Source organism: Mirounga angustirostris, unplaced genomic scaffold, assembly GCF_029215605.1.
Source record: "Mirounga angustirostris isolate CCGP_5_RB_7025 unplaced genomic scaffold, mMirAng1.0.hap1 SCAF_7, whole genome shotgun sequence".
Lineage (NCBI taxonomy): Eukaryota > Metazoa > Chordata > Mammalia > Carnivora > Phocidae > Mirounga > Mirounga angustirostris.
In genome coordinates, this window is record NW_026991715.1 from 23,469,982 (window position 1) to 23,494,088 (window position 24,107).

General features: G+C 44.6%; 1 protein-coding gene across 1 annotated transcript in view; it reads right to left on the reverse strand.

Moving 5' to 3' along the window:
- Positions 1–7,875: 7,875 nt before the first annotated feature.
- FBN2 (fibrillin 2) overlaps positions 7,876–24,107 on the reverse strand; it is a 257,403-nt gene continuing 241,171 nt past the window's right edge. Inside the window, exons 59-65 of the mRNA XM_064595850.1 lie at positions 23,762–23,884; positions 22,286–22,402; positions 21,130–21,258; positions 19,289–19,408; positions 13,623–13,854; positions 12,367–12,538; positions 7,876–9,811 (exon numbers count right to left, since the gene is read on the reverse strand). Coding sequence (XP_064451920.1) covers positions 9,437–9,811; positions 12,367–12,538; positions 13,623–13,854; positions 19,289–19,408; positions 21,130–21,258; positions 22,286–22,402; positions 23,762–23,884 — 1,268 coding nt within the window. The 3' untranslated portion in view covers positions 7,876–9,436. The remainder of the gene's footprint in view (positions 9,812–12,366; positions 12,539–13,622; positions 13,855–19,288; positions 19,409–21,129; positions 21,259–22,285; positions 22,403–23,761; positions 23,885–24,107) is intronic.

Sequence of the window (24,107 nt, forward strand, 5' to 3'; positions counted from 1 at the left end):
TAAAGTTATGTAACTAAATCAATACAGAGAAAATAAAACTTACTGTTATATACACTTCCTAAAATTTATAGATTCAGTTTGGCCCCGCACTCACTCTTTATCTGTAACAGTCTCTCTCCACTGAGAAAAGGGGCGCTCGTCTTACTCTTGGTCTTGCCTCATATTCGGGGGTGGTGTGTTTGTGTTACATTAGGAGGCATGATTCGTTTGCTGGCTGGTCAGGTGGTGGCTTTGGATGGAGTTGGGAGCAGGGGCTCGGAAACACAATGCCTCGTCCGGCTCTCTCTGATTCCAGCCTGATTGCAGTTTCCTCTTTTGAAGAGGGATTAGGCATTTAGGTTTCTTGCGTAGAAATAGCTCTCAGGAGGACCCCGAGGGTTGCGCATACGTCACTAGCTATCCCTTCATCCGCCCTTGAAAGAAACTTCAAGGGAAGGAGGGAAGTGGATATTTGTAGTATATGGAAAAGATCTATGCTGTCAAGCAAATCACTTTTATTATCAATAGCAAAATGGAGCTTACAGATACACAGACTTTCAGGTATGTGGTTATCTTTCCCTTATTTTGTTTTTGCTATAAAACAAATACAAGGGCAAAGTAAGACACATAAAGCAGATAAAAACAAATTTAAAACAGACCAGAAAGCTTTTTTTTTTTTTTTTTCCCCTGTTCTGAAGACTGTGTGTCGCAGGACCGAGGGTGAAGAATTAACTGCAAGCTTGCTGGAGAAATAGCTGACCTAACTGGCATTTGGAGAAACTGGTTCTTTAAGATGTGAACTGGCTTTGTTAGGCCATATGCATTTATTCTTTCAAAAATGTCTTGTGTAATTATTTATTCTACACAAAGCTTCACATGCATGTATTCAGTCAGCCCACGGCACAGTTGAGCGGAATATTGCCGGAAAAACAGAGGATGACAGCAGGGAAAGAAATTTAATTAAAGTGGCTGACACAGAAGCACAGCTTTTGATTTCTCTCTCTTCTCTTTAGCTGGGCTATTTCCACTCTTTTGGGGGCTGCTGGGCTGACTCCTTGGGGATCATGAATGGTTTCTCTTACCACCATTTTTCTTGGTCCTTTGCGGAAGGCAGAAAACTAGCTCCTGGGCAGAGGGCGCCTCACCTTCCCCCGGCTCAGGCTTCAGAAACAAAGAGGCCTGTCCGTGGTTGATGTCTCCACTACTGGGCCCAGCACAGCCCTGCCCACCGCCATCTGCCCCAACTAGAGTGGTGGGGAGGATGTGGGAAATCGTGAAAAGAAGTGGGTTCACAAGAGCTTTGTGTGGCCCCACCCTGGCTTAGTTATTCAGGGCTAGAGAGGGCCCAGGAGACTGGACTGAGGAAAACGTCCGGCTTCCTTCCTGACATCATTAGAGTTGGTCTGTTGTATGCTCTATATCGTAGGCCATGTGCTTGGAGATTTCCATACTTGTAATGCGCCTAAGAGCCCTAGGAGTTTGAGTTCTTAAGATGTAAGCAATAACTATTCTGACAATAAAAGTAATTGACTATAATGTTAGAACATTTGGGGAACAGTGAGGAACCAGGCTTAGACAGAAGGCAGAATGGATCAGCTCCTGGGATCTGGATGGCAGGAGGTGACCCAGAGTTTCACTGGGGGGCCCTTAGGTTGAACATGAGAACTATTTTTTGCTCTTGTTTTATTCTGCTCAAGGTCACATTCCAAGGAGAGACCCCCCAGTGGTACAGGTAGAGACCCCTGATATCCCACTATGACTGTCTATGATGGCAGCTGGGTAGTGACCCAAAGCACAGTTGGTAATTTGTCACAGGAGTTCCCGGGAAAGGGTGATGCAGATGGGCCCCCCACAGAGACTTACAAAGCTTAACAGAACTTGACTAATTCCACCCAGTGAATGACCGGTAGCCTGGATACACACCCAGGTCTTTTTGCCTGAAAGGCTACCCTTTTCCCCCGTCTGTCATGCCACCTCTCAGGTCTGTGGGTGGAAAAGGATCCTGTACGTGGTTGGTTTTCTCACTGCTGGCAACAGAGTGATTCACGTAATGAGAGAGAGAAAAATTGGAGGCTGTAAAGGGAGAAGATAGATTTTGTTAGCAGGTAACTCTCATGATTCTTTTCTCAAATACCTTCCTATCTAGGCATCCTTGACACTCTCTTCTGGTTTTATGACCACCTCTCCACTTTTTCTTTCCCTCAGGTGCTTTGACATCTCCTCTGATTCTATTTTTGGATAGAATTTCCCAGGGCTTGGTCTTAGGTCCTCTTCTCTTCATCAGCTCTCATCCACACACCAGTGACCCCTCATTAGCTGTTGACTACAGGGTAAAGTCCAAATGGTTCGGCATGACCTTAGGGTCCCTCACACCCGAGCCCCACCCTACCCAGGAATCTTGTCTTTTGTTCTTCATGGGGCCATCATTCAAGGCCCACTGGCCTGTCTTTTCCTGTTCCAGTATCCCATCAACATTATCACTTCCAACATTTGTGCATGCTATTCTATCTTGCAGGTACTCCTTCCTACTCTCTACCTTGAATCCAAATCTGCCTTGTTCTCCAAGGTCCAGCTCGATTCCCACCATCCCCAGGAAATCAACTCTGGCAGCTCTAGATTTCAGTGACCACTCCCTTTGCCAAGACGAGCCTAGGCCATTTGAGCTGTTCACTACGGCCCTTAACCGTGTACCATTTTAAAAAAAAATTTTTTTTTAGATTTTTTATTTATTTGAGAGAGAGAGACAGAGATAGTGAGAGAGAGAGCACAAGCAGGGAGGAGAGGGAGAAGCAGGCTCCCCGTAGAGCAGGGAGCCCGATGCGGGACTCGATCCCAGGACCACTTGATCATGACCTGAGCCGAAGGCAGCCGCTCGTACCATTTTATAATCTTGTCTGCTTATCTTGTTTCTCTGAATTGACCGTCAACTTTTGAGGGCAAAATCCCTTTAGGACGGGGTAATATGTGTCCAACAAATATTCATGTAGTTAATTTGTTTCAAAACTAAGAACTGTGTAAGCATTCTGTGAGAAGAGAATGTATCGGGCTTTTTCTCCCACGCACAACACTACAAAATGGTAGCTGGTCCAGGTTTGGATGAGGATCCCCTCATGTGAAAAATCCAGATTACAGGTCAGCCTTCCCAAAGAGCCTTTCATTTGGCTCTCATCCTGGATGAGATCCATGAGGCTTCCTAGAAAGTTGCAAAAAAAAAAGCAACATAAATCAAGAAAGCCCTCCAAAATCATGGGAAGATCCTTCCAGAATGATCCCCAGAAATGTGTTCAAGATTTCCAGGAACATCATTACCGTGAAACCACCCACTCCTTGGACAGGGTCCAGTTCCCCCGGGGTGGTTCATCACGGTCCGTGCTGGCTCGTTACTACCGAAGGTGGTAGACTCTGGAGAGTCTTAGAGTCCTCTGCTTCCCTTCATTGTTCAAGCACAGTTCTTGGCTCTGTGATCGAACCAGAATGTGAGTTAACTAAGATGTAGGCTCATTCCAGGTGCTGGTACAGGGTCATGGGTCCTAGGCCCCTGCCTCAGGTCCCATACCCACAAACGCACAGGCCTGAGGCTCTAAATCCACCACTGCACAGACAGGCTTCCCAGTGGCACAGGAGTGCCCGGGTCCAGCCGAGTGGAAGGAAGGGGGTAAACCCGGGAGCAGAAACCACGGAGGCTTAAGCAGGCCCCGGGGTTGCTTTTCTGACACTTTTTCAGGAGCCGGCCGGTCCCAGCATATACCGCTATTTCATTAATGCAACTCACTCATGGAACAGTGGTTGTCTGGGGAAGGCTATTAATGTTCACTTTCCCTATGGCTTGCTCTAAAAATCATGTAAAGCGTTTTCCTGTTTTCCTTTGGAAAATGTCTACACTACATCCTGACATTTAATCTGCAGCCCTAACGGGGGTGACTAATGGGAGCTGTTGGTTGTTGGCTATTTCAAAAGTAAGCCAACTTAATCTAGTAATATCTTTTTTAGGCTCACAGGAAAAAGGGGGGAAAATGACAATTAAGTAACACAAGCAACCAGTGTGCTTTCTTTAGGCACTCTTCGTAAAACAAATGTGTATTTGTTTTCAAAGTTTTGGAGGCCTGGTTTAAATGACATGTTTAACCCTTTGAAAGCCTGGGCTGTCGAGGGCTTTTAAAGACGTACCTGGTTGGGGGGTGGGGTGGGGTGCGACTCTGTGGCAGGCCGGTGTCTTGGCGTTCCCGTGTGCACGCAGATCTCTGGTCTACAGGAGGCTGGGAGCAGTCACACCGAGGGTAGGGCAGACAAAACACAAACTAGTGCTGGAATCGTGCTTGGAAAACATTTGTGGATTCAGTGTGAGCCAAAACCATGGGAACTGGACTATATCCTCAGGGTTTAAAAGAGATCCAAATAGGCTTACCATGTCGTGGAAATATGAATAGCACCAGACGACAAGCGGGCAGCCAGGGCTCTGGTCTCACCTCCACGGAAACAAGCAATGCAATTAGCTGGGTTACAGCTCTGGGTCTCAGTTGCCCCACGGGTAACATGAGGAGGCTTCTAAATAGAGGGCTTTCTAGCCCTGATATTCCATGACACTAAATCATCCTACAAAGGATTATCCTATGTCCGTGTTCTCTTTCGTGTCTGGTTTCCTAGGGCTCTGTAGATGGGAGAACTCTGGCTGTGTCTGTGGCCCAGGCTTCCAGGGCCGTAGCCCACGACTCCAGAGAGCAAGGAGCAGGGTGGACATTGTAGACGCTCGTGAGCACGCCGGGACTGCCAAAGATTCCCTAGAGGTGCAGACCATTTAGGAGACATGGCCGGGACGCTCTTTATCTGGATGTGGTCCTACAAGTCTGTGGGAAGGCCCAAGTTTCAGGGCCCTGCTTAGGAAGGCGCTTTGTGTGAATATGGGGGCACATTCTCCTGCTAGTGGCTTTGGTCACAGCAGGAGGAAGAGGATGAGCTTCCTAAGTGTGGGCCGTCGGCTGGGCCCGATGTTGACCACGCAGCCTGTCCTGTCTCACTCAGTCCTCTCAGCCATGTGCTAGGGAAACCTCACCCTAGGTAAGAACCCAAGGCTCAGGGAGGTTAGGTAGCTTGTCCGAGGAGAAGGAATCCAACACTGGTGTGCTGAGTGACGTCAGCATCAGGTCTTCTCCCCTTTTATTTCTACTTGTACCTCACACCAGGACACCTGGGGGGATTTCCACCCACCAGTGCATCCCAGAGTGGGTGGCTAGGATCTCAGAGGGGGCTTCAGATCCAGGGGAGCCAAGTGAGCCTGCCCCAACCCATGGGCCAAACTCGGGTCAGTCTGATGTGAAGGTTTCTTTCTTTTACCTGCAAGGTGATTCTGCCTTCGTTGTCGATGTGCTGAATTTAATGAGCTGTATGTACATTGTATCTTAGGACCCCACTGTTCTGCATTGCTGAAGGGATTTTCAAGGAGAATTTGGGTCAGAAATACATACTTCTTTTTTTTTTTTTTTTAAAGATTTTATTTTATTTATTTGACAGAGAGAGAGAGAGACAGCTAGAGAGGGAACACAAGCAGGGGGAGTGGGAGAAGGAGAAGCAGGCTCCTGGCCGAGCAGAGAGCCCGATGCGGGGCTCGATCCCAGGACCTGGAATCATGACCTGAGCCGAAGGCAGACGCTTAACGACTGAGCCACCCAGGTGCCCCCATACTTCTTATTAAGCAAGAAAACCATAGCTCTGTATTTATTTGAGAGCAATCATGGTTTAAAAAAAACAACAACAAACCAGAAGCGAGGTATCAAAAGCAGGCTGGCTGAGATTGCAAACAGGGCTGTCCCACTCCCTTTCTGGGCGGTGTTAATGAGTCTCCGTGTTTCCCCTGTCTCTCCAGAAGTAAAGATGCCTGAAGTTACCCCCCCCTTTTTTTTTTAAACATGGTGCTATGTTTCCGTCTTTCCCAGTGGATTTGTCTTTGTCTTTAGACAGCTTCCAGTAATTGCCACAAGTCCCCAGAGATGTGTGATTTAGACTCTGTCCAAAGTTCTTTGGAGCATGAAAGTAAGTGGCTATTTGAATAAATTATGTATATTCTCTTGTGGACTACCGTAAATCAGGGGTACAAATGAGCCACAGGCTGCATGGAACGGAGTGAATGGGGTTGGTTGTCTTTCAGAGAGACGGGAAATGTTCAAAAATTTCCAGTTTATTCTAGAGGAGCATGAATATTTCTGTACCATTAAACTGAACCGTGCGAAATTGCCATTCTGTAGGTCAAACATGGCAAAAGGTCGGCAGCTCCTCATGGTTCCTTTTAACATCTGAATTGACCTGTTTTCCTTGAAGCATTAAGGATAGGAATGTAAAGGCTTGTAGGACTCAGAGAGATTGATGCTCTGTCATTTTAGCTGTATTTTCCACCCACCACCCCAAGCATTTATTTTGTGAACCAAGAAAGCAATGAATGCAAAATAAAACCTCGGGTTATTGAGAAGGGACAGACTGTAATGAATGATCCTGTTTGATATTCCTTGATAGTGTAAAAAGGGCAGGTGTTTGAATTTAGAGTAAAATCCCTGGATTATTTTCATTGTTCATGTGCAAACATGACCATCAGCTTTGATCTACCACAGGTATTAAGTAGAACTAAAATTTTAAAAAAGTCCAAGTCTAAATGGTAATGGAAAGAGAATTCATGTCATCTGAAGACCAGATTATTGCTTATTATTACTAATACAGGTACCCCCTGGATTTGGTATCTGTATCTGGGCTTATTTTTGTGTAACTTAGCCAAATTAATTTCTGAGGGGACATTTTATGAGAATGACAAAAATGATAAAAAAAAAAAATATATCATTAGCAGTTAGTAACCAGAGACACAAATTAATCATGGCTCTGTCAGTACTCAGGGTCTGAGAATTGCAGTAAGGCAGCCAGAGGTGCCTGAGAAGGTTCTTCTAAGAGTGTCTTGAGGTAGTCATTTCTTTCCAGTACGTTCTGTGGAAAGCCCTGCATGGTCTTTTATCTTTTCCGTGTAAAGTGCCTGACGGTGTGGATTCTCAAACTTCCTTTAAGAGCAGGTTATTTTAGGTAAACTTAAGAGCGTTGTGGCTCACAGTTCAAAGTTAGAGTGGACTTTGGTTCCAGGTGATTTCACATAATGAGCGCTCCTGCTGTCGCAGTAACAGATGGCCGATGACACTCGGCGTGCAGTGCAGACAGAAGGCATGCCCCGAGGCAAGTACTTTCCTTGCTGGTAGGCAGAGGGCGGCATCAGGATCAGTCACACGTCCTTGTTTTCTCATCCCTCGGATGAGAAAGTTGAGCACACGGATTCTCAAACTTTGCCCTGAATTGACTTCTAAGACATTTCCGTGCTCGTTTCGACAGTGTATCAGAAGGGGGAAAAAAAAAAGGTTTCAGTTAGCTGACTTGTCGTGTCTGGCCACTTACCCACTGAGGGAAGTCTGTAGCACTCTAAGAGAGGAAGCTTCGGATTCTTCTGGCTGGGGAGACAGCGTTTGGCCCGGGGCATGCTCAGCGTGCACTGTTGCCTAAAAGCTCAAGGTCAGGAAAGGCCTTAAAGAAGAAAGCCTCGGAGGTACTTTAACACAGAGGTCCTCAGAGCCTGCGTGGGGATGACACGAAGAGATTCTCGTGGGGGGCTCTGAGGCGACCTAGAATCTGTGGGGAAGGGAATGACCTACTGCCTTCATTCTGTCCTTCTACTTGAAGAGGACTTTACATTGTCATTGTCACCTGAACACTCCTGTGTCACAGACTGGACAGCATTCTCTCGTTTTCCTGTAACCGGGCCTGGCTCTCCTTCTGGCACTTTCAGACGGGTCTCGGGAGGCAAAGCCCCCAGCGCCTCCCACCCACACGGCGGAGGTTGTAGTCCCATCAAACTCTCAGCCAGCCAACTACCCCAAAATAAGCTTTATTGCAAGAAAAGTGTCATATTTGATACAGGGACCTACAAAAACAAAACCAAAAACCATAAGCTTTTCCTCACAAACACTTGATTACAAATTTACACTGTTTCTTTTTTTTAGGTATTAAAACAAAACAAAACCCCCAACTGGATATAATTGGTTATGAATCTTTGGTCAGCACAGGTGTGAGAGGAACAACCCTGAGCCTGCATGTGCTTGGGCCATTTCACAGATGAGGTTTGGTCACTGGTCCAGGGACAGGTTCTTGGGTTGAGAAGTACGCGGGGCCGTCCGTCTATCAGCACGTCCTGGTACAGAATCTTTTTAAATGACTAAAGCAAACTAAACATCAGTTCATTGTACAAACATCTCTCATACACAATAGGCTATGATAAAACGAGGCATATGGTGTATAACTACAGTATTAATGAAAATTCTAAAAAAAAAATGGGTTTAAAAAAACAATAACAACGACAACAACATATATTCCTCGGCTGCCCTGCATGATTTGTTTGCACATATGGCAATCCTGAAACAGCTTGAACATAATAAATGCACCATTAATCTAAGACAGCACCAAACACTACAGAACGCCAGGCGTTCCTTGGCAGAGGACCGGGCCGCGCCTCGGCGGCCGCCGGGGCCCCAAGAGCGCGGCCCACCCTGGGTAGGAATGAGGTGTTGTGGGGAGCACGCGTGCTTCCGTGAGGTTATACGAAGGAAATACAGTACGGTTTGGCCTGCAACGCTACTGGTCTAACAAGCAGTCAAGGTATTTTGCTACAGTGGTTACGCTTCATCTGTGGTTGCCGGGTGTGTCTGGTGGTGGGAACCGTCATCGTCACCACGAGCTGCTCTGGGTTTGAGCTCCTTTCTGAAGGATCTAATGACTCGGCCATCTTTTAAGTTATTGACTACGCTGCCCTTACAGCTCTGGGAGGCTTTCTTTAAAAATCATCAGATGGGTACCAGTTGGACCCCTGGCAGAAAACCAAAAGGAAACCTCTCTTGAATCTACTGGATTTTTTAAAAAGCACCTCTAAAAGAAATAAGCTCAAATTTATAAATCTAAAGAAAAACAAGTGAGTTTCCCTTTTTGTTTACATAGTTTGTTCATTTCTCCATATATTACTGCATTAAAAATAAATAAACATCTATATTTTTTTTTAATTAGCAACTATAGCAAAATACCCAAAGTGTTACAGACTGCTAACAGAAAAAAAAAAAAGCTCACATTATTTTTGTGCATTTAGTGCCATATGCTGATCTCTTGAACATTTAGTTTTAGTTTTCTTTTAATATATTTTAAAGTGAAGTTATATAAAAAAAAAAATACAGTAACCACGGTTGCCTTTGTACTCAAATCTTTGGCCACACCAGAGTCTCAGTTACCCCTCCCTGTGAGGGTCAACATTCCGCAGTCTGAAGACAGGGAGGAAAGAAACAAAAGTTGTCTTTTTTTTTTTCCCCCTCTTTGCAATTAGTCACCGATTTCTCCGAGGCTGCTGCGGGCTGGTTGTGCAGGGACTGGAGCCCGGGACCAAGTCTGTAAGGGCTTAATAGAGCTGAATCTGCAGCCTCATTCTGAGAGCCTCCCCGAGCTCCCCTAGGAGGTAGTCATCCTCGTTGCGGTCTTCCAGTTTCTTAAGCTCCTTCTTCTTGTAGAGAGGGATGCTAGTGATTTCCAGTGTGTATGTGCCGGGCACGAGCTTCCTCCTGGCCGTGTGCAAGTAGCTGAGCCCGTTTCTTTGGTGGATGCGGAAGATGCCCTCGTCGTTCCCTTGAGAGATGACATAGCGGATGTGGTTGTTGAGGGGCTCGATGGCGGGCATGAGTTCTAGGATGTGCTCCTTCGAGCCAAGGCCAGAGAGGTTGAACTTCATTCTCATGGGGCTGTCCATGTCGACGCTCTCCAGGCTGACGTGTTCAACCTGGAGAAAGAGCAGGAAAGGGCGGGGGAGGAGACTCTAAGGCACACGCAGAGGACTCTGTGTGCTCTCCGGACCACAAGCGTTTGCACCGGAGGGTCCTGTGCGGCCCTGTCAGCTGCGGGGAGAGGTCAGTTCCCCTGGGCGTGGTCTGTGGAGATCTTTACAGCCTCTCATTCACCTGATCCAGGTGACAGGGCCGAGCCTACAGAGAGCATTCACATTGCAAAATATTTTTGACAAGTCTATGGAATAACCAGCTTGTTAATAAAAAAATAAATGATTATAATTTTTTTTTTGGCTGGAGTCTAAACTAGAAGTGCGGCTCTTAGCCAACAGTAGGGATGGTCCCCAGAGCCATCTGCACTCTGAAGGCCTGGTGTGATCTGTAAGGCCCCCCACAGCCATGGGCGGAGTGTGTTTACTGGGAGCCATTAGGGCACAGAGAGGGACCCTCGAGTCCTGGGCTTGGGGTTGAGTCAGCTTTGGTAAAAAACCAGTGGGGCCAGGCCCAGATAAACCAAGTCTCGCTTGCTCAGAGGGGTGGCAGGTTTTAGAATGCTACTTTATTTTTTTTTTAAAGATTTATGTAGCGAGCAGGGGGGAGGGCCAAAGGGAGAGGGAGAGAGAGAGTCCTGCGGCAGACTCCATGCTGAGCACAGAGCTGGATGTGGGGCTCCATCCCAGGACCCTGAGATCATGACCCAAGCTGGAACCAAGAGTCAGTTGCTTAACTGACTGTACCACCCAGGTGCCCCTAGAATGCTATTTGTAAGACAGGCAAAAATCCAAAGCTTTGAGTGGATGCCTTAATTAAGAACTTGGCTCTGTTGCCACGTAAGTGCCCATCACGGGGCACCGGGGTGGCTCAGTTGGTTAAGTGTCTCTTAATTTCGGTTCAGGTTGTGAGATTGAGCCCCGCATTGGGCTCCGTGCTCGGCGTGGAGTTGCTTGAAATTCTGTCTCTCCCTTGCCCTCTGCCCCTCCGCCCACTTGTGCGAGTACACTCTCTCTCTTTCACAGATAAATAGATAAATAAAATCTTAAAAAAAAAAAAGTGCCCATCACAGGCTCAGACATAATCCTGTCCCCAGTATCACGGTGGGAAGGTTTCATAAGCAAAATTTCTGGATGTAGTCAGAGGTGCTTGATGGATATCTCAATTGCCATATTTAAATATCAGTTAGTACCTCAGTCAAGGTAAATCTAATACTGGCCTGTTTATTATTATAAAATAGAACCATAGACATTTTGGCTCGAGAAATCTAGCCTTACAGATCAGGAAAGTTTCAGAGGCCCAGAAAACTGAAGCAAGTCACCCAACTCACACAGCCAGTTAGTTGTTGCCTAGGGGTTTTTTTGGTAGGGGAATTTTACAATAATGTTAAATGAAGAGGGTGGTGCTATCCCTGATCTTTGGGAAAATCACCAACATCTTTGGATACCAGGTATTACTTGGTGACATTTACTAATAGGTCAGGCACTGCTCCAGGCACTTCACAGTGTCAACTCAATCTTCTTGTCAGCCTTTAAGTTTTTTTTGTTTTTTGTTTTTAAAGTAGGCCCAGCAGGAAGCCCAACTGGGCTTAAACTCACAACCCAGAGCTACAATGAAGAGTCAGACACTTAACCAACTGAGCCACCCAGGCATTTTTATCCCCATTTTACAGGTGAAGAAACTGAGGTGGAGAGACGTTAAGTGAACATGCCCCATGTGACATGGGTAATAAGTGGGGAGGGTCAGGGAACATTCAGAACCACACAGTCATGGTCCTTCCTTTAAACTACTCAGTTAAATGCCATCAACAGCACAGCACCACCAGCAGGCACATCAGATCTCAGTTCCTTTCAATACGCTTTACCTGGAGATAACATTTTTTTATGGAAGGAACACTTATGCATGTCACAGAACAGGAGACTTATCTACTGAAAAAATCAGCCTAGTGTACTACAGTTGTATAAAACAGAACTGGACAAATTCAAAATAATTTGTTTTTTAAATAATTTCAAAACCACTATTTATTTCCTAGATGGATACCTTTTTTTCTCTGGCACAAATCAAAGACAAAAGCGTCGGATCCGAAACTGTGAATCTTTTTTTTTTTTTTCTTTTTAAACCAATGATCATTTTTTAAAATTTTATTATTTTTTAAGATTTTATTTATTTGACAGAGAGAGCGAGCCAGAGATTACAAGTGGAGGGAATGGCAGTGGGAGAGGGAGAAGCGGGCTCTGCACTGAGCAGGGAGCCCGACATGGGGCTCGAACCCAGGACTCTGGGATCATGACCTGAGCCGAAGGCAGACGCTCAACCATCTGAGCCACCCAAGTGTCCCTGAAACTGTGAATCTTAAAGTGTTTTTCCCCCTAGTCCTTGTGTTCTGAGCTAATAATGCCACTAACGTGTGTCTGCCATATTGTGTCTGTGAATTTAGTTATAACATTACAAGAAAACTTTAACTTCACTGAGGCTGAAACCTATATAAAAGTTGACTGCATAGTATGTGTTCCTGCTTACGGATAAAATCTTGTGACAGGACAGAGCGAGGTTTACTCACGGCAGTGGGTTCGGGTTCCCCAACACTTCTCTTCTGTCTGCCGTCTTTCTTAGAGTAGCCGTTGATTTTGCACTCATAGCATGCTTCCGGGGACAGAGCATTTTCCTCGTCAACCTCTGCATCCAGGGACAGGTACTGCCCTTTGTTAAATCCCATTCCTGAGACACAGTGGCTGTTGGCAATGAGAAGCAAGGCATGGTTAGACTTCACCAATAACCGTGTCCATAGTTTTCCAGTGGTAGAGCGGAGACTTTTCAGAGACAAGAAACCAACAAAGTAAACTCTAAGCTCGCAAACAGGAAAACCTAATACTCTTGGTAACCCTTTCCTTCAACACTTAATGCAAGAGGTTCTTGCTCATTCTGAACATCAAAATTCTTGTGAGCTCCAGCCTTCTCCAGTTTTCAATCCTAATTAGACTGAAGCACTCAGGTGTAGTTAAACCAAGAAGGTAAAGAAAAAGCAAATTATGAATTTCAAAAGGGACTGTTGAAAGAATTTCTGTTGCTTTATAAAAAGCCTGAAGCCCACGCTTATGCTCTTGAGAAAGCTCGCTGCTGTTACAGCTGAGACTTCTGAGCTCCCGTTACGGATAGTGAGAGGCCCTGAGCTGGCCCTAAAGGACGCTGGTCTGGACCAAGGCTTTGGCTTCGAGCATGATTAGGCAGCCGTGGCAGACAGGTGAGTCCCCGCGCCTCAATGCCTGACTCCCGCACTGCTCGTCCGCGGGGAGGTGACCCTGCCTGACTCCTCGGTCCCCGTCTTCTGGGTGGCGGGATGCAGGCCGCTAGCTGGCCGGAGCCAGCCGGGGGGGGGACGGCGCCACAGGGCCCGGGCACATCCTCTCTGTGCCGTATAAACCAGACGGGCAGGGGCTGTGACAGACTCCTTCCTGGGGGACCGCTGGGCAAGCACTTGCCGAAATTCATAGAAAAATCCGGGCGCAGCCATTTGTACCTGTACTTTATAATCCAGCTGTCAGTGACAACAAGGGAGCCGCAGTTTTAAACATCGGCCTGCCCCTGGCCTTGAGGGACCGACTGAACCCACTGAGGCCCTTGTGAGGGGCCGGCGAGCGCTGCCTGTACAAAAGGGGGCCTTACGGTCACCACGGAGGAGGCGATCCTGCCGCGCGGGCCTAACCCACGTCCCCTCCTGGCGGCGCTCCTGCCCACACCCTAGGTCCTCTGAGCTGCGCCCGGCCTCCTGGGCTTTCCGTCACCGCTCACCCTGCCCGAGCGCGGCGGCGGCCTTACCCCTGCCCCACTCGGTAGTACCCCGGCGGGCAGCCGCAGAGGTAGCCGCCTTCCGTGTTGGAGCAGCCGAAACTGCACGGGTTCCTGGAGGACGCGCACTCGTTGACGTCGTGGCAGGCACTGGAGAACTGGTCGAAGGAGAATCCCGAGGGGCAGACGCACTTGTAACCCCCCAGGGTGTTGTAGCAGGAAGCCGAGCCGCAGGCGCTGGGGTTGGAGCATTCGTTCTCGTCTAGGAGCGCAAAGGAAGGGACACTTACGTGCGGGGAAGGGGGCGGGGAGGGGAAGAGGCCGAGCCTCAAAGTCTTGATGGCTTTTTTTTTTTTTTTTTATTCTTATGTTAAGCCCCATACATTACATCATTAGTTTTAGATGAAGTGTTCCATGGTTCATTGTTTGTGCACAACACCCAGTGCTCCATGCAGAATGTGCCCTCCTCAATACCCATCACCAGGCTAACCCATCCTCCCACCCCCATCCCCTCTAGAACCCTCAGTTTGTTTTTCAGAGTCCGTCGTCTCTCATGGTTTGTCTACCCCTCCGATTTCCCCCCCTTCATTCTTCCCCTCCTGCTACCTTCTTCTTTTTTTTTTTTTCTCTTAACATATATTGCATTATTTGTTTCAGAGGTACAGATCTGGGCAAGACTGTTGAATCCCAGATCTGTACATCATTAGTTTTAGATGAAGTGTTCCATGATTCATTGTTTGTGCACAACACCCAGTGCTCCATGCAGAATGTGCCCTCCTCAATACCCACCACCAGGCTAACCCATCCTCCCACCCCCCTCCCCTCTAGAACCCTGTTTGTTTTTCAGAGTCCATCATCTCTCAGGTTCGTCTACCCCTCCGATTTCCCTCCCTTCATTCTTCCCCTCCTGCTACCTTCTTCTTCTTTTTTTTTTTTCTCAACATATATTGCATTATTTGTTTCAGAGGTACAGATCTGAGATTCAACAGTCTTGCACAATTCACAGCGCTTACCAGAGCACACACCCTCCCCAGTGTCTATCACCCAGTCACCCCATCCCTCCCACCCCACTCCCCATTCCAGCAACCCTCAGTTTGATTCCTGTGATTAAGAATTCCTCATATCAGTGAGGTCATATGATACATGTCTTTCTCTTTTTGACTTATTTCACTCAACATAATACCCTCCAGTTCCATCCACGTCATTGCAAATGGCAAGATCTCATTCCTTTTGATGGCTGCATAATATTCCATTGTATATATATAAAGTCTTGACGGTTTTATAGGGAAATACTTCTGAAACCATTATAGGTTTGCTCTGATGGCTGATTGGCAAAAGCATATAAAAGTAAACAAAAGACAAAAACAAAAACCAGAAACGAAACCGAAACACCAAAACACCAAAACCCAACAAATCTGCCTAAATTACGGCTTTAAAAAAGCCGTGACCTACCCCTTTCTATCTTCTGTTTGTGCTGTTTCTCAATACGATGGCAGCCCTTGGGGACGGACACTTGCAGTCTGTCTACTGAATAACTCTTTTATTCTCTGAACCAAAGATGACTTCAAAAGCCTGAATCTCAGATCCATGGAGCTAGAAAGTAGATTACTAGTTTCCAGGGGCTGCAGGGAGGGAGAAATGGAGATGTCTGCTCATGGGTACGGAGTTTCTTTCTGGAGCAATGAAAATGTGGTGGTGATGGTTGCAAACTCTGGTGAGAATATACTAAACACCACTGAACTGTACGCATTTGGAAATCATGAATTTTGGGGTATGTGAATTCCGTCCCAATTTAAAACAAAACTAAAACACTGTATCTGGGTACACGTATATTCTCCCAGCAATTCCCAAATTCATTCTATATGGGGGGCTCGGAAATACATATAAACATTTAAATAATCGGATTTAAAATAATTGAAAGAAACATTTAACTGGATCTACTGAACCAAAAATCTAGTATGCTTTTAACTACTTGAGAACCCATTAGGTGCAGACCATGTCTTCTGAGAGAGGTTTGCATCCGGCCATCAGCTGATATAGGTTTTACTTGTTTAATAACTAACCTTACACTGTAAATTCCTGACTGCAGGATAATTATAGGTTATACTTTCAGTTGCTCTTATTTTTACCAAATCAAAGCCGGATTGTGCTTTTAACTTTGGAGATAAGAATTTTGCTTTCAGCTGTCTGGTCGATACAGAGCACGTGGCTTGGCTCCTTTGGGCTTTATCGTAATCCACATTTCACCCCGGGCACAAGTCACATCTGTTCCGTGGAATTCTTTCTGATCCCTGCGACTCCCCTGGAACACAGTGTGTCTGCTGACCTAATCTGTGACAAGTTTATGTTTCAGCCCACGTGGGCAAGTGGCCCGTGTGTAAGGAGGTGACATGACAGCGAGAGGCGAGTGCGTATCTGCAGGAGCTCCGTGAGCTTACGGAGGATGCAGGTGGGGTCCCCGTGCTGCCAAGGCCTCCCGGACAGGAAACCTGACTTCATTAAGTTCAGCACACAGGTTACTACTGAAAGGGCAGATACTATGAGGCAACTTTTGTGTCATGATGATAGTTTCAGAATTAAGTCAGGCCAACGAACAGAGAATTCTGGATATAAAACCTGTGATGATTACCCAACAGGTCCAAGTTCTCAGTCTTCATTTTATTTCTAAACACAAAAGACTTGGCATTCTGCCACAGAGGCTTCTCTGCTCTCATCATTGACTCTGACCTTTATATCAGTATTTCTCCCGTAACAGAGAATGTAGATTAGGTTATAACTTAACAAAACAATCCTGCTATGAATCTAGTATTAGACATTGTGTTAGTTGGGAAAATCATCGGGCAAAACCAATTAATTAAGTGGCATTTACATGGGCGCCTGGGTGGCTCAGTTGGTTAAGCAACTGCCTTCGGCTCAGGTCATGATCCTGGAGTCCTGGGATCGAGTCCCGCATCGGGCTCCCTGCTTGGCAGGGAGTCTGCTTCTCCCTCTGACCCTCCCCCCTCTCATGCTCTCTCTATCTCATTCTCTCTTTCAAATAAATAAATAAAATCTTTAAAAAAAAAAATAAGTGGCATTTACATACTACTGACAAGAACATTTAAAAATATGTAATGTTTTTGTAAGCACCATGATATACTTCATATATTTGTATGTCACAAATGTACATTGTGGTGTATTTTTATGGACTCAGGTCATCTCACTTTGAAAATACGTTCATGTGGAGCTGACTCATGCATCACAAAGCTGTGTTCAAATTATTTTGAAGTGAGCACAGAAGCAACTGGAAGTTAGTGAACACTCCATAACCAAAAACTTCACTGATACATAATTTTTCTTCATAATCAAAGGTTAATACTCAATTATTTTCGATTTTGAATAATTATAATGCTTGTAAACACCGGAGAAACTGTAGAGTCTATGTACCAGAATGTTATACAGAAGTTCTCTGACAAGTGACTGGAAATATCTTCAAGTATTCATTTGAATTTCAAAAACCCTTTCTCAGTATTAACACAAAAAAACTGTCATTTTCCTTAAGTTGGCAGTAGTATTAGTAATGTTAAAAGTCCACATTTCAAAAATGCAGTAGCACTAATCATTTAATATTACTTAAATTATCTGATGCATTGACTCTGAACAGTTTTGTCCATTTACTCAGAGAATCCAGATAAATCTGAAATAGTTCATTTTGCATTTCCCCCCTTGATCATATGAAATGACCAATGATACACACGCAGTAACAGATAAAAATAATTTGTGGCCTTTCAATGTGCACTTTTGTCATAATTCTTATTCTTTTGATAACTTGTTGCTCTTACTAGTTCCAGATGGTTTGTTTAATTCTATCCCTGTCATGTATTTGGGTTAGAATTCCAACTGGAATTATGTGGATTCAAAGCAAGGAAGTCAGCAATTAAAGTAGGGACCAGCTAGATTCCTCAACCCTGCACGGACGAATCCAGAACCTTTCCAAATAAATCCCGGCTGTTACACTGGGTGAGCTGCTGTGGGGTGACTGTGCCCCCTCCGAGAATCCCCCAAAGGGGAATTAGGATGTACCATATAGCCTTGACTTTAAAGTCAGACCAATTTAGTGAAAAACTATACAGATATTTTTGCACTAGATGTTTACAGGCAGAAGCTTCAGAAGACTTAAAAAACCTGAAACGTGAGATGATATGTGCTCTTATTTATACTTAGGATCAATTTAAAAATGAGAATTCTATTTAATAAGCCCCCACCTATGAAATATTAGAAGATCATTCTTTTGCCTTAAGATCCACCTAATTAACCAAGAAGTCCATGTTATTTGTAAAATATGAGACCCTCCACTTGATTTAGTAAACAAAGCAACAGAATTATTTTAAACTGTTTTAACAGCTCTACAAACGTACTGTTCTCTATATTCTGAAGAGCACGCCTGTACCTTGCCTTGTTTATAAATCAGTCAGGGCATAAGGACTTGGGTAGCGCGTGCGCACGCGTGCGTGTGTGTGTGTAGAGAAAAAGAAGTAAACTTATGAAATCATTTTGACTGCCTGCCTAACTCATCATTTTGATAATCCTAGGTAACTCTGTCCATAACTTCTACATCACGAACGGTTTCTGCATTTCCCTGCACAAGAGCGTCTCTTCGTGGGCTGACAGAGCATCTCTTTGGCCTTGCACAAGACCACAGCATCTCTGTGACTTTTACCAAGTTGGCTTCCCTCTGACATTCATCTTGATTTTCTCTTCTCAATTCACTAAACTGTCATTAGAGATTTCTTTTGAGGAGACCACAAAGGATAAAATCAGATTAATTTATCGAGTGGATGCTCACAGTGAAATATTTGGGAAACACGTGGGGTAACTGAAATCACTGCAGAGGTACAGGAAATCCCTTGCTGGCTCCCCGCAGGACCACTGCCCCCCCTTCAGGCTCAGCCGTGTGGGCATCTGATGTCACAACGTGTTGGATGGCATGTCCATGAAGTGCATTCAGATGGAGCCAAGAAATTAGGCCTCTGTTAAGTAAATCAGCTGGCTATTCAAGCACAGAATAATGTTCTCTTTGATCAGTCTCTCCTTAAAAGGAGAGTTTCCATTGACTATTATCAATGCCAGGAACCAGGGCTGAGGGCCTACAGACTTTATTTATTTTACAAACACTTTTGTCTGGAGACAAATTCAACTCAACAGAATTACCTGTAACTAGGTACTTCGTCTACCTTCAAATACTTAACCTTCTTCTTCATTAAATCTATGTAACTGGAAAGCACAGATGGACGGCCCTTATTAAGCTGATCTGAATTCATTTAGATTTATATGAGGGAGATGGATGGGCAATTCTTCAACCCCAAATCTAAAGTTAAGAAAGTAATGATGAAAAGCCCCTGACCTTGGCAAAGGAAGACGATGCATCTTGGCACCATCTTCAGAAAGTTTAACTTAACATCTAGTAGAAAATTAAAATTATAAACGCTCGAGTTGAGTTACCTTCTGGGTACTTAAAACAACATTTTTATTCCGGGTATTTTCAAACATACACAAGTAGACGTGTCAGGAACCCCATGCGCCCGTCCAAAGGACTGGTGTTCAAGTGCTAGGCTTCAAAGCCCACACTGAAACATCGGCCTTTCTCATTTGTCCACGTTACGCAAAGCTACTTTAAGGTAAGAAAAGCAGATGCTATGTAACAAGCGCGGACTCACCAACACATTGATTCCATTGGTAGTGCTGAATATACCCCTGGGGGCAGCCGCACCTGTAGCCTCCCAGGATGTTCTGGCAGCCGTGTTGGCACCTGTGGTTTCCATCACATTCATCCACGTCTGCAAAAACAATCCCGGCATGATACTGATGCACCCTTTCCTCTACTGTCCTTAAACGCACTCCAAACGCAACCTGGGTGAACTATTCTTGGGGGAACTAATAAAAAAGACAGAGAGGCTGTGACTTCTCCCAAGTCACGGGGTTATTAGCAGCGATACAAAGAATGGTTCTGAGGACCCACCTTATGCTATTTTTTTTTTTTTTTTTTAAGATTTATTTATCTGAGAGAGGCGGGGAGGGACGGAGGGACAAGGAGACAGAATCCCAAGCAGACATCCCGCTGAGCATGGAGCCTGACGTGGGGCTCCATCTCACAACCCTGAGATCACAACCTAAGCCAAAACCAAGAGCTGACGCTCCCGCTCATGCGCTCTCTCTAAAATAAATAAATAAATAAATAAATAAATAAATAAATAAATCTTAAAAAAATAAAATCCTCATGTTTGGGAGGATACAAGCGCTACAGAGATACCTGAAAAGTATAATTGTTTTGCACACAGAAGTTTTTATTACCATTTGACATTAATTGGATGCAAAATTTAAGTATATGTTATTTTTAGATATGATGTGGTATTATTACAACAGATGGAATAACTTCCTGGTCCATACATGCATACTCTTTTGGAATGACAACTGAGGCTTGAAATCGACCCATAGAGAGTGAAATAAAATTGGCATGTTTGATGTGTGTATAACAAACTTACATGCCTAATTAATAAATGGTATCTTATGTGGATGATCACAGGCTGAACTTACACGTGGCAAGCAGCTGTATATACAGAATACTTTAAAAGTTTCAGTGACTTCAAATATAAAATGTTAAAATGGAAATCTTCAAAACTGAATTTTTCCTAGCTACAAATTAGATTTCTGTATGTCTTATACTTCTTATAAAGAGTATATTAAAAACTCTGAATATATTTTCCAGAATCCAGAACCATACATTTCTAAGAATAACAAAGGGGGACTAAAATCAATAAAGACTTAAATTGCAAGAGTTTATACAAATATAAGGGGATGTATACCATCTTATAATTTCTGGCATGTGTGTTTTGTAAAAGATACCAATTCTACTACATTTAGCCCTTGCGGTGGAAATACTGGAGAGCAGTATAATATTTTGTTGAGTAGAGACAGATTCTTATTTTATTCCCAGTTAAATGTTTCTTTGGACTTTACAGGAAATACCTATTGTGGGGGGGCAGGTGGCTTGATAGAAAATGCCCATTTTACAGAAGAGAGAATAAGAGGAGTTTCAGAAAAATAAAATGGAAATAGCCATCACTTTCCCCAGTGCTTTTCATATATTTTACAATTCTCTTTGATAATTGTTTCTTTTCTTACACTTAACTTTCACACATTTAGTTATCATGGAACAAAAATCCATTTTTTTCTGATATATTTGTACACTACTGTATACCATATTAGTTACAGAATTCCTTTTCAGTCGTTTTTTTTTTTTTGTTTTTAGATCGGTAATTAGGTAAAGACTCCAGTTACTTTAAAAACCAATTCATTTAGAATTTTTGTTCTGTCACATTAAAGTCTTCCTCTGCCCCCAAAATGGTATGTGAAAACGTATGAACGAAAATCAACTGCCGAGTTCTATGCTGTTAAACACTTTTTTCCTTTTGAGATGATCTCATTTCTCCAGTTAGTGGCCTGGAAGCTAAAATAGTTTGCTGTATTAGATTAAGGATTTTTTAGCAAATAAACTCACCTTCACAGTTTAGTCCAGTGGCATCGAGAGAGAACCCTCTTTGGCATTCGCAGCTGAAACTTCCAGGCGTGTTCTGACAGATTCCTTTTGCTCCACAGAGTGAAGGCTGAGACCCACATTCATTGTTGTCTAGCAAAGCAGGAAGGAGGGGTGTCAAGCTTCCCAGTCATTACGTGACTCAGATTTCACTACACGAAGTGAAAAGTGAGGCATGAAAGCCTAAGTTTAAGATGTGAAAACTTGGGGGAAACGTATGCCAGCATTCACTGTCAGGTTAGAGGCAAAAGGGGCAAGAAAAGGGGTATTTCCAGAGAGGTGAGATTTTTTTTTTTTTTTTAGATATTTATTTGAGAGAGAGAGAGAGAGAATGAGCAGTGGGGAGGGGCAGAGGGAGAGAGAGAGAAGCAGGCTCCCCGCTGAGCAGGAAGCCCAATGCGGGGCTCGATCCCAGGACTCTGGGATCATGACCTGAGCCGAAGGCGGATGCTTAACCGGCTGAGCCACCCAGGTGCCCCGAGAGGTGAAATTAAAGCATACCTTGGGTCAACTGAGTACATGGTTTTTGATAATGCAGACTGAAACTCTCAACACACACGTGTGTCTTCTAACATAAAAGAACCCACCATGTCCCTTAGCATGTTCTTTTTTTTTTTTTTAAAGATTTTATTTATTTGAGAGAGAGAGAATGAGAGACAGAGAGCATGAGAGGGAGGAGGGTCAGAGGGAGAAGCAGGCTCCCCGCCGAGCAGGGAGCCCGATGCGGGACTTGATGCCGGGACTCCAGGATCACGACCTGAGCCGAAGGCAGTCGCTTAACCGACTGAGCCACCCAGGCGCCCGTCCCTTAGCATGTTCTAAATCACAATGAGCCTTTATTCATAGTCAGTCTGAACGTACGTGGTTATGTTTAGAATGCAACCTAAAGGTCCTGTTCGGAATACACCTACTGTGCACGTGCCTGGACCTTATTTATTTTTTCCCTTGGATACTGTTCTTGTGAAAAAACACATTATTAGCAACATTTCCCGACCAGGAATTATGACATGTCGGCTCTAAACGTAAGTACGGAGCCATTCAATATTCTGCCATTGTTAGGTACACTCCTTACGCATCGACCCGCAATCAGCAGAGCCTCCCCCGCGGAGTCGTGTCGTACCGACGCAGGCCGTGTGGTGCTGTGTGAAGCCCGGCGGACATCTACAGGTAAAGCCTCCCAGCGTGTTGACACACAGGAACTGGCAATTGTGCTGTTTGGTCTGACACTCATCGAGGTCTGAGGTGAAAGAGAAGCCAGTGAAAACCGGCGCCCAGTTACCTGGCTCCGCATCCCTTCCCAGGAAGCCGCGGGACGTGGTGGGCACGTTCGACCCGGGCGTATTTTGTCTAGAGCCCCGCTGGAAGCTTCACAGGCTTCCATACGCATAGGGCGAGCTGTACAGGCTACTCTGATAGGACGGCTAAGGTGACACGTAACACAAAGTTTTCTTAAAATAAGAAACTGAATGGATGAGTCACAGTGGTTTCCGTGAACTCTTCTCCAAGTGAGTACCCCCAAGGTTCTACTTCTTGCATTTCGTGCAGAGTTTAGTATATGGCTGGTCACTTATTCCTCTTAAGGGGGTGGGGGGGGGGAGATTAAATAAAATAAAACAGAAGCTGGGAATGGATGGAAGGCCTGAAAATAAGCTCTGAGTCCAGCTCTCAGGATCCAAATGAACACAGCGTCATAAACACCAGAGGAAGCAAAAATACAGCATCTATAATGCTGGTCATAAATTTATATTTGGACTATACTGACAGAAAACTTGAAGTGTGATTTTGGTTAGAGTAAAACTTAATATGGGACAATATATTTAAGTAAATGTAGAAAGCAATATAAGATGCACATAACACTAATTCATTATTTTAAAGCTTAATAAACACACACTGTTTGCCCTGACAGCAACATGCAAAATTAAACCGACTCATAACGGTTCACTAAATAGATCCAAGAGAACAGTACTGCTTGCTATAATTATTATTATTATTATTATTATTATTTGGTATTCCTTGGAAATACAACTTTGTCTTCTTAAGAATAACCTGTATTTCAAACATTTAGCTAGACAGGGATCTTCTCAATCTATTCATTTCATTCGGGCGAGGTTTACGATAAAACTGAATGCACGAGTAAAGCCCTGAAGCTATAGTCATTGTCTAACTTAGTTTGATAATTACTTTTAATACTACCCGTGCAAAAAAGTGAAATTCATCCATTCATTTTCAATCATCTGCACTAAATGTGTAATAAAGACAGTCGAGAGGAAATAAAATCTTAGATAAGCAGCAAAGTAAATCTTATTTTAGTTATTTGTTTCAATCTCTTCCCTCACTAACTTTTTTTTTGTTTTAATTTCACTTAATTATCAATTTGTGCGGTTTGCTATATAGGAAGCAAACAGCTGTAATCTGGGCTTTCATTCTGTCTCCTACCACATGTCCTCTGGTAGAACTGTCTGTGAATGATCAAGGGGTCACTAGGAAGGTGTGCTTTAATGACGGCGATGCAGGTGGAAGGGTGGCTGGCTAGATGAATTTGGATGTGCAAGGAGTGAGACACGAGGGTCAGAAATGCCAGAGACGCCTCCCTCACCTTTGCACGTCTTTCCATCCTCTTGCAGGACGTAGCCCCGAGGACAGGAGCACTGGTAACTCCCCTCAGTGTTCTTGCAGATGAAGTTGCATGGTTTCGGGGACTGGGAACATTCATCAAGATCTAAGTGAAAGGGATGTCAGGATTACATTCTTGGTTTCAAGAAACCACCGGCCTCTTTCCTCCCTCCGTGTTCTTACTTCATCTTTTTCCTTCCCACTTCAACTTAAAATGGAAAAAACAGCCAGCCAGGGGAAAATGATGCACAGTTTTCTCGACAGTAACATACTCGTTTACTTTGTAGATCAATCTATGGTTCTTGGGATACATGTACTATCTAGACAAT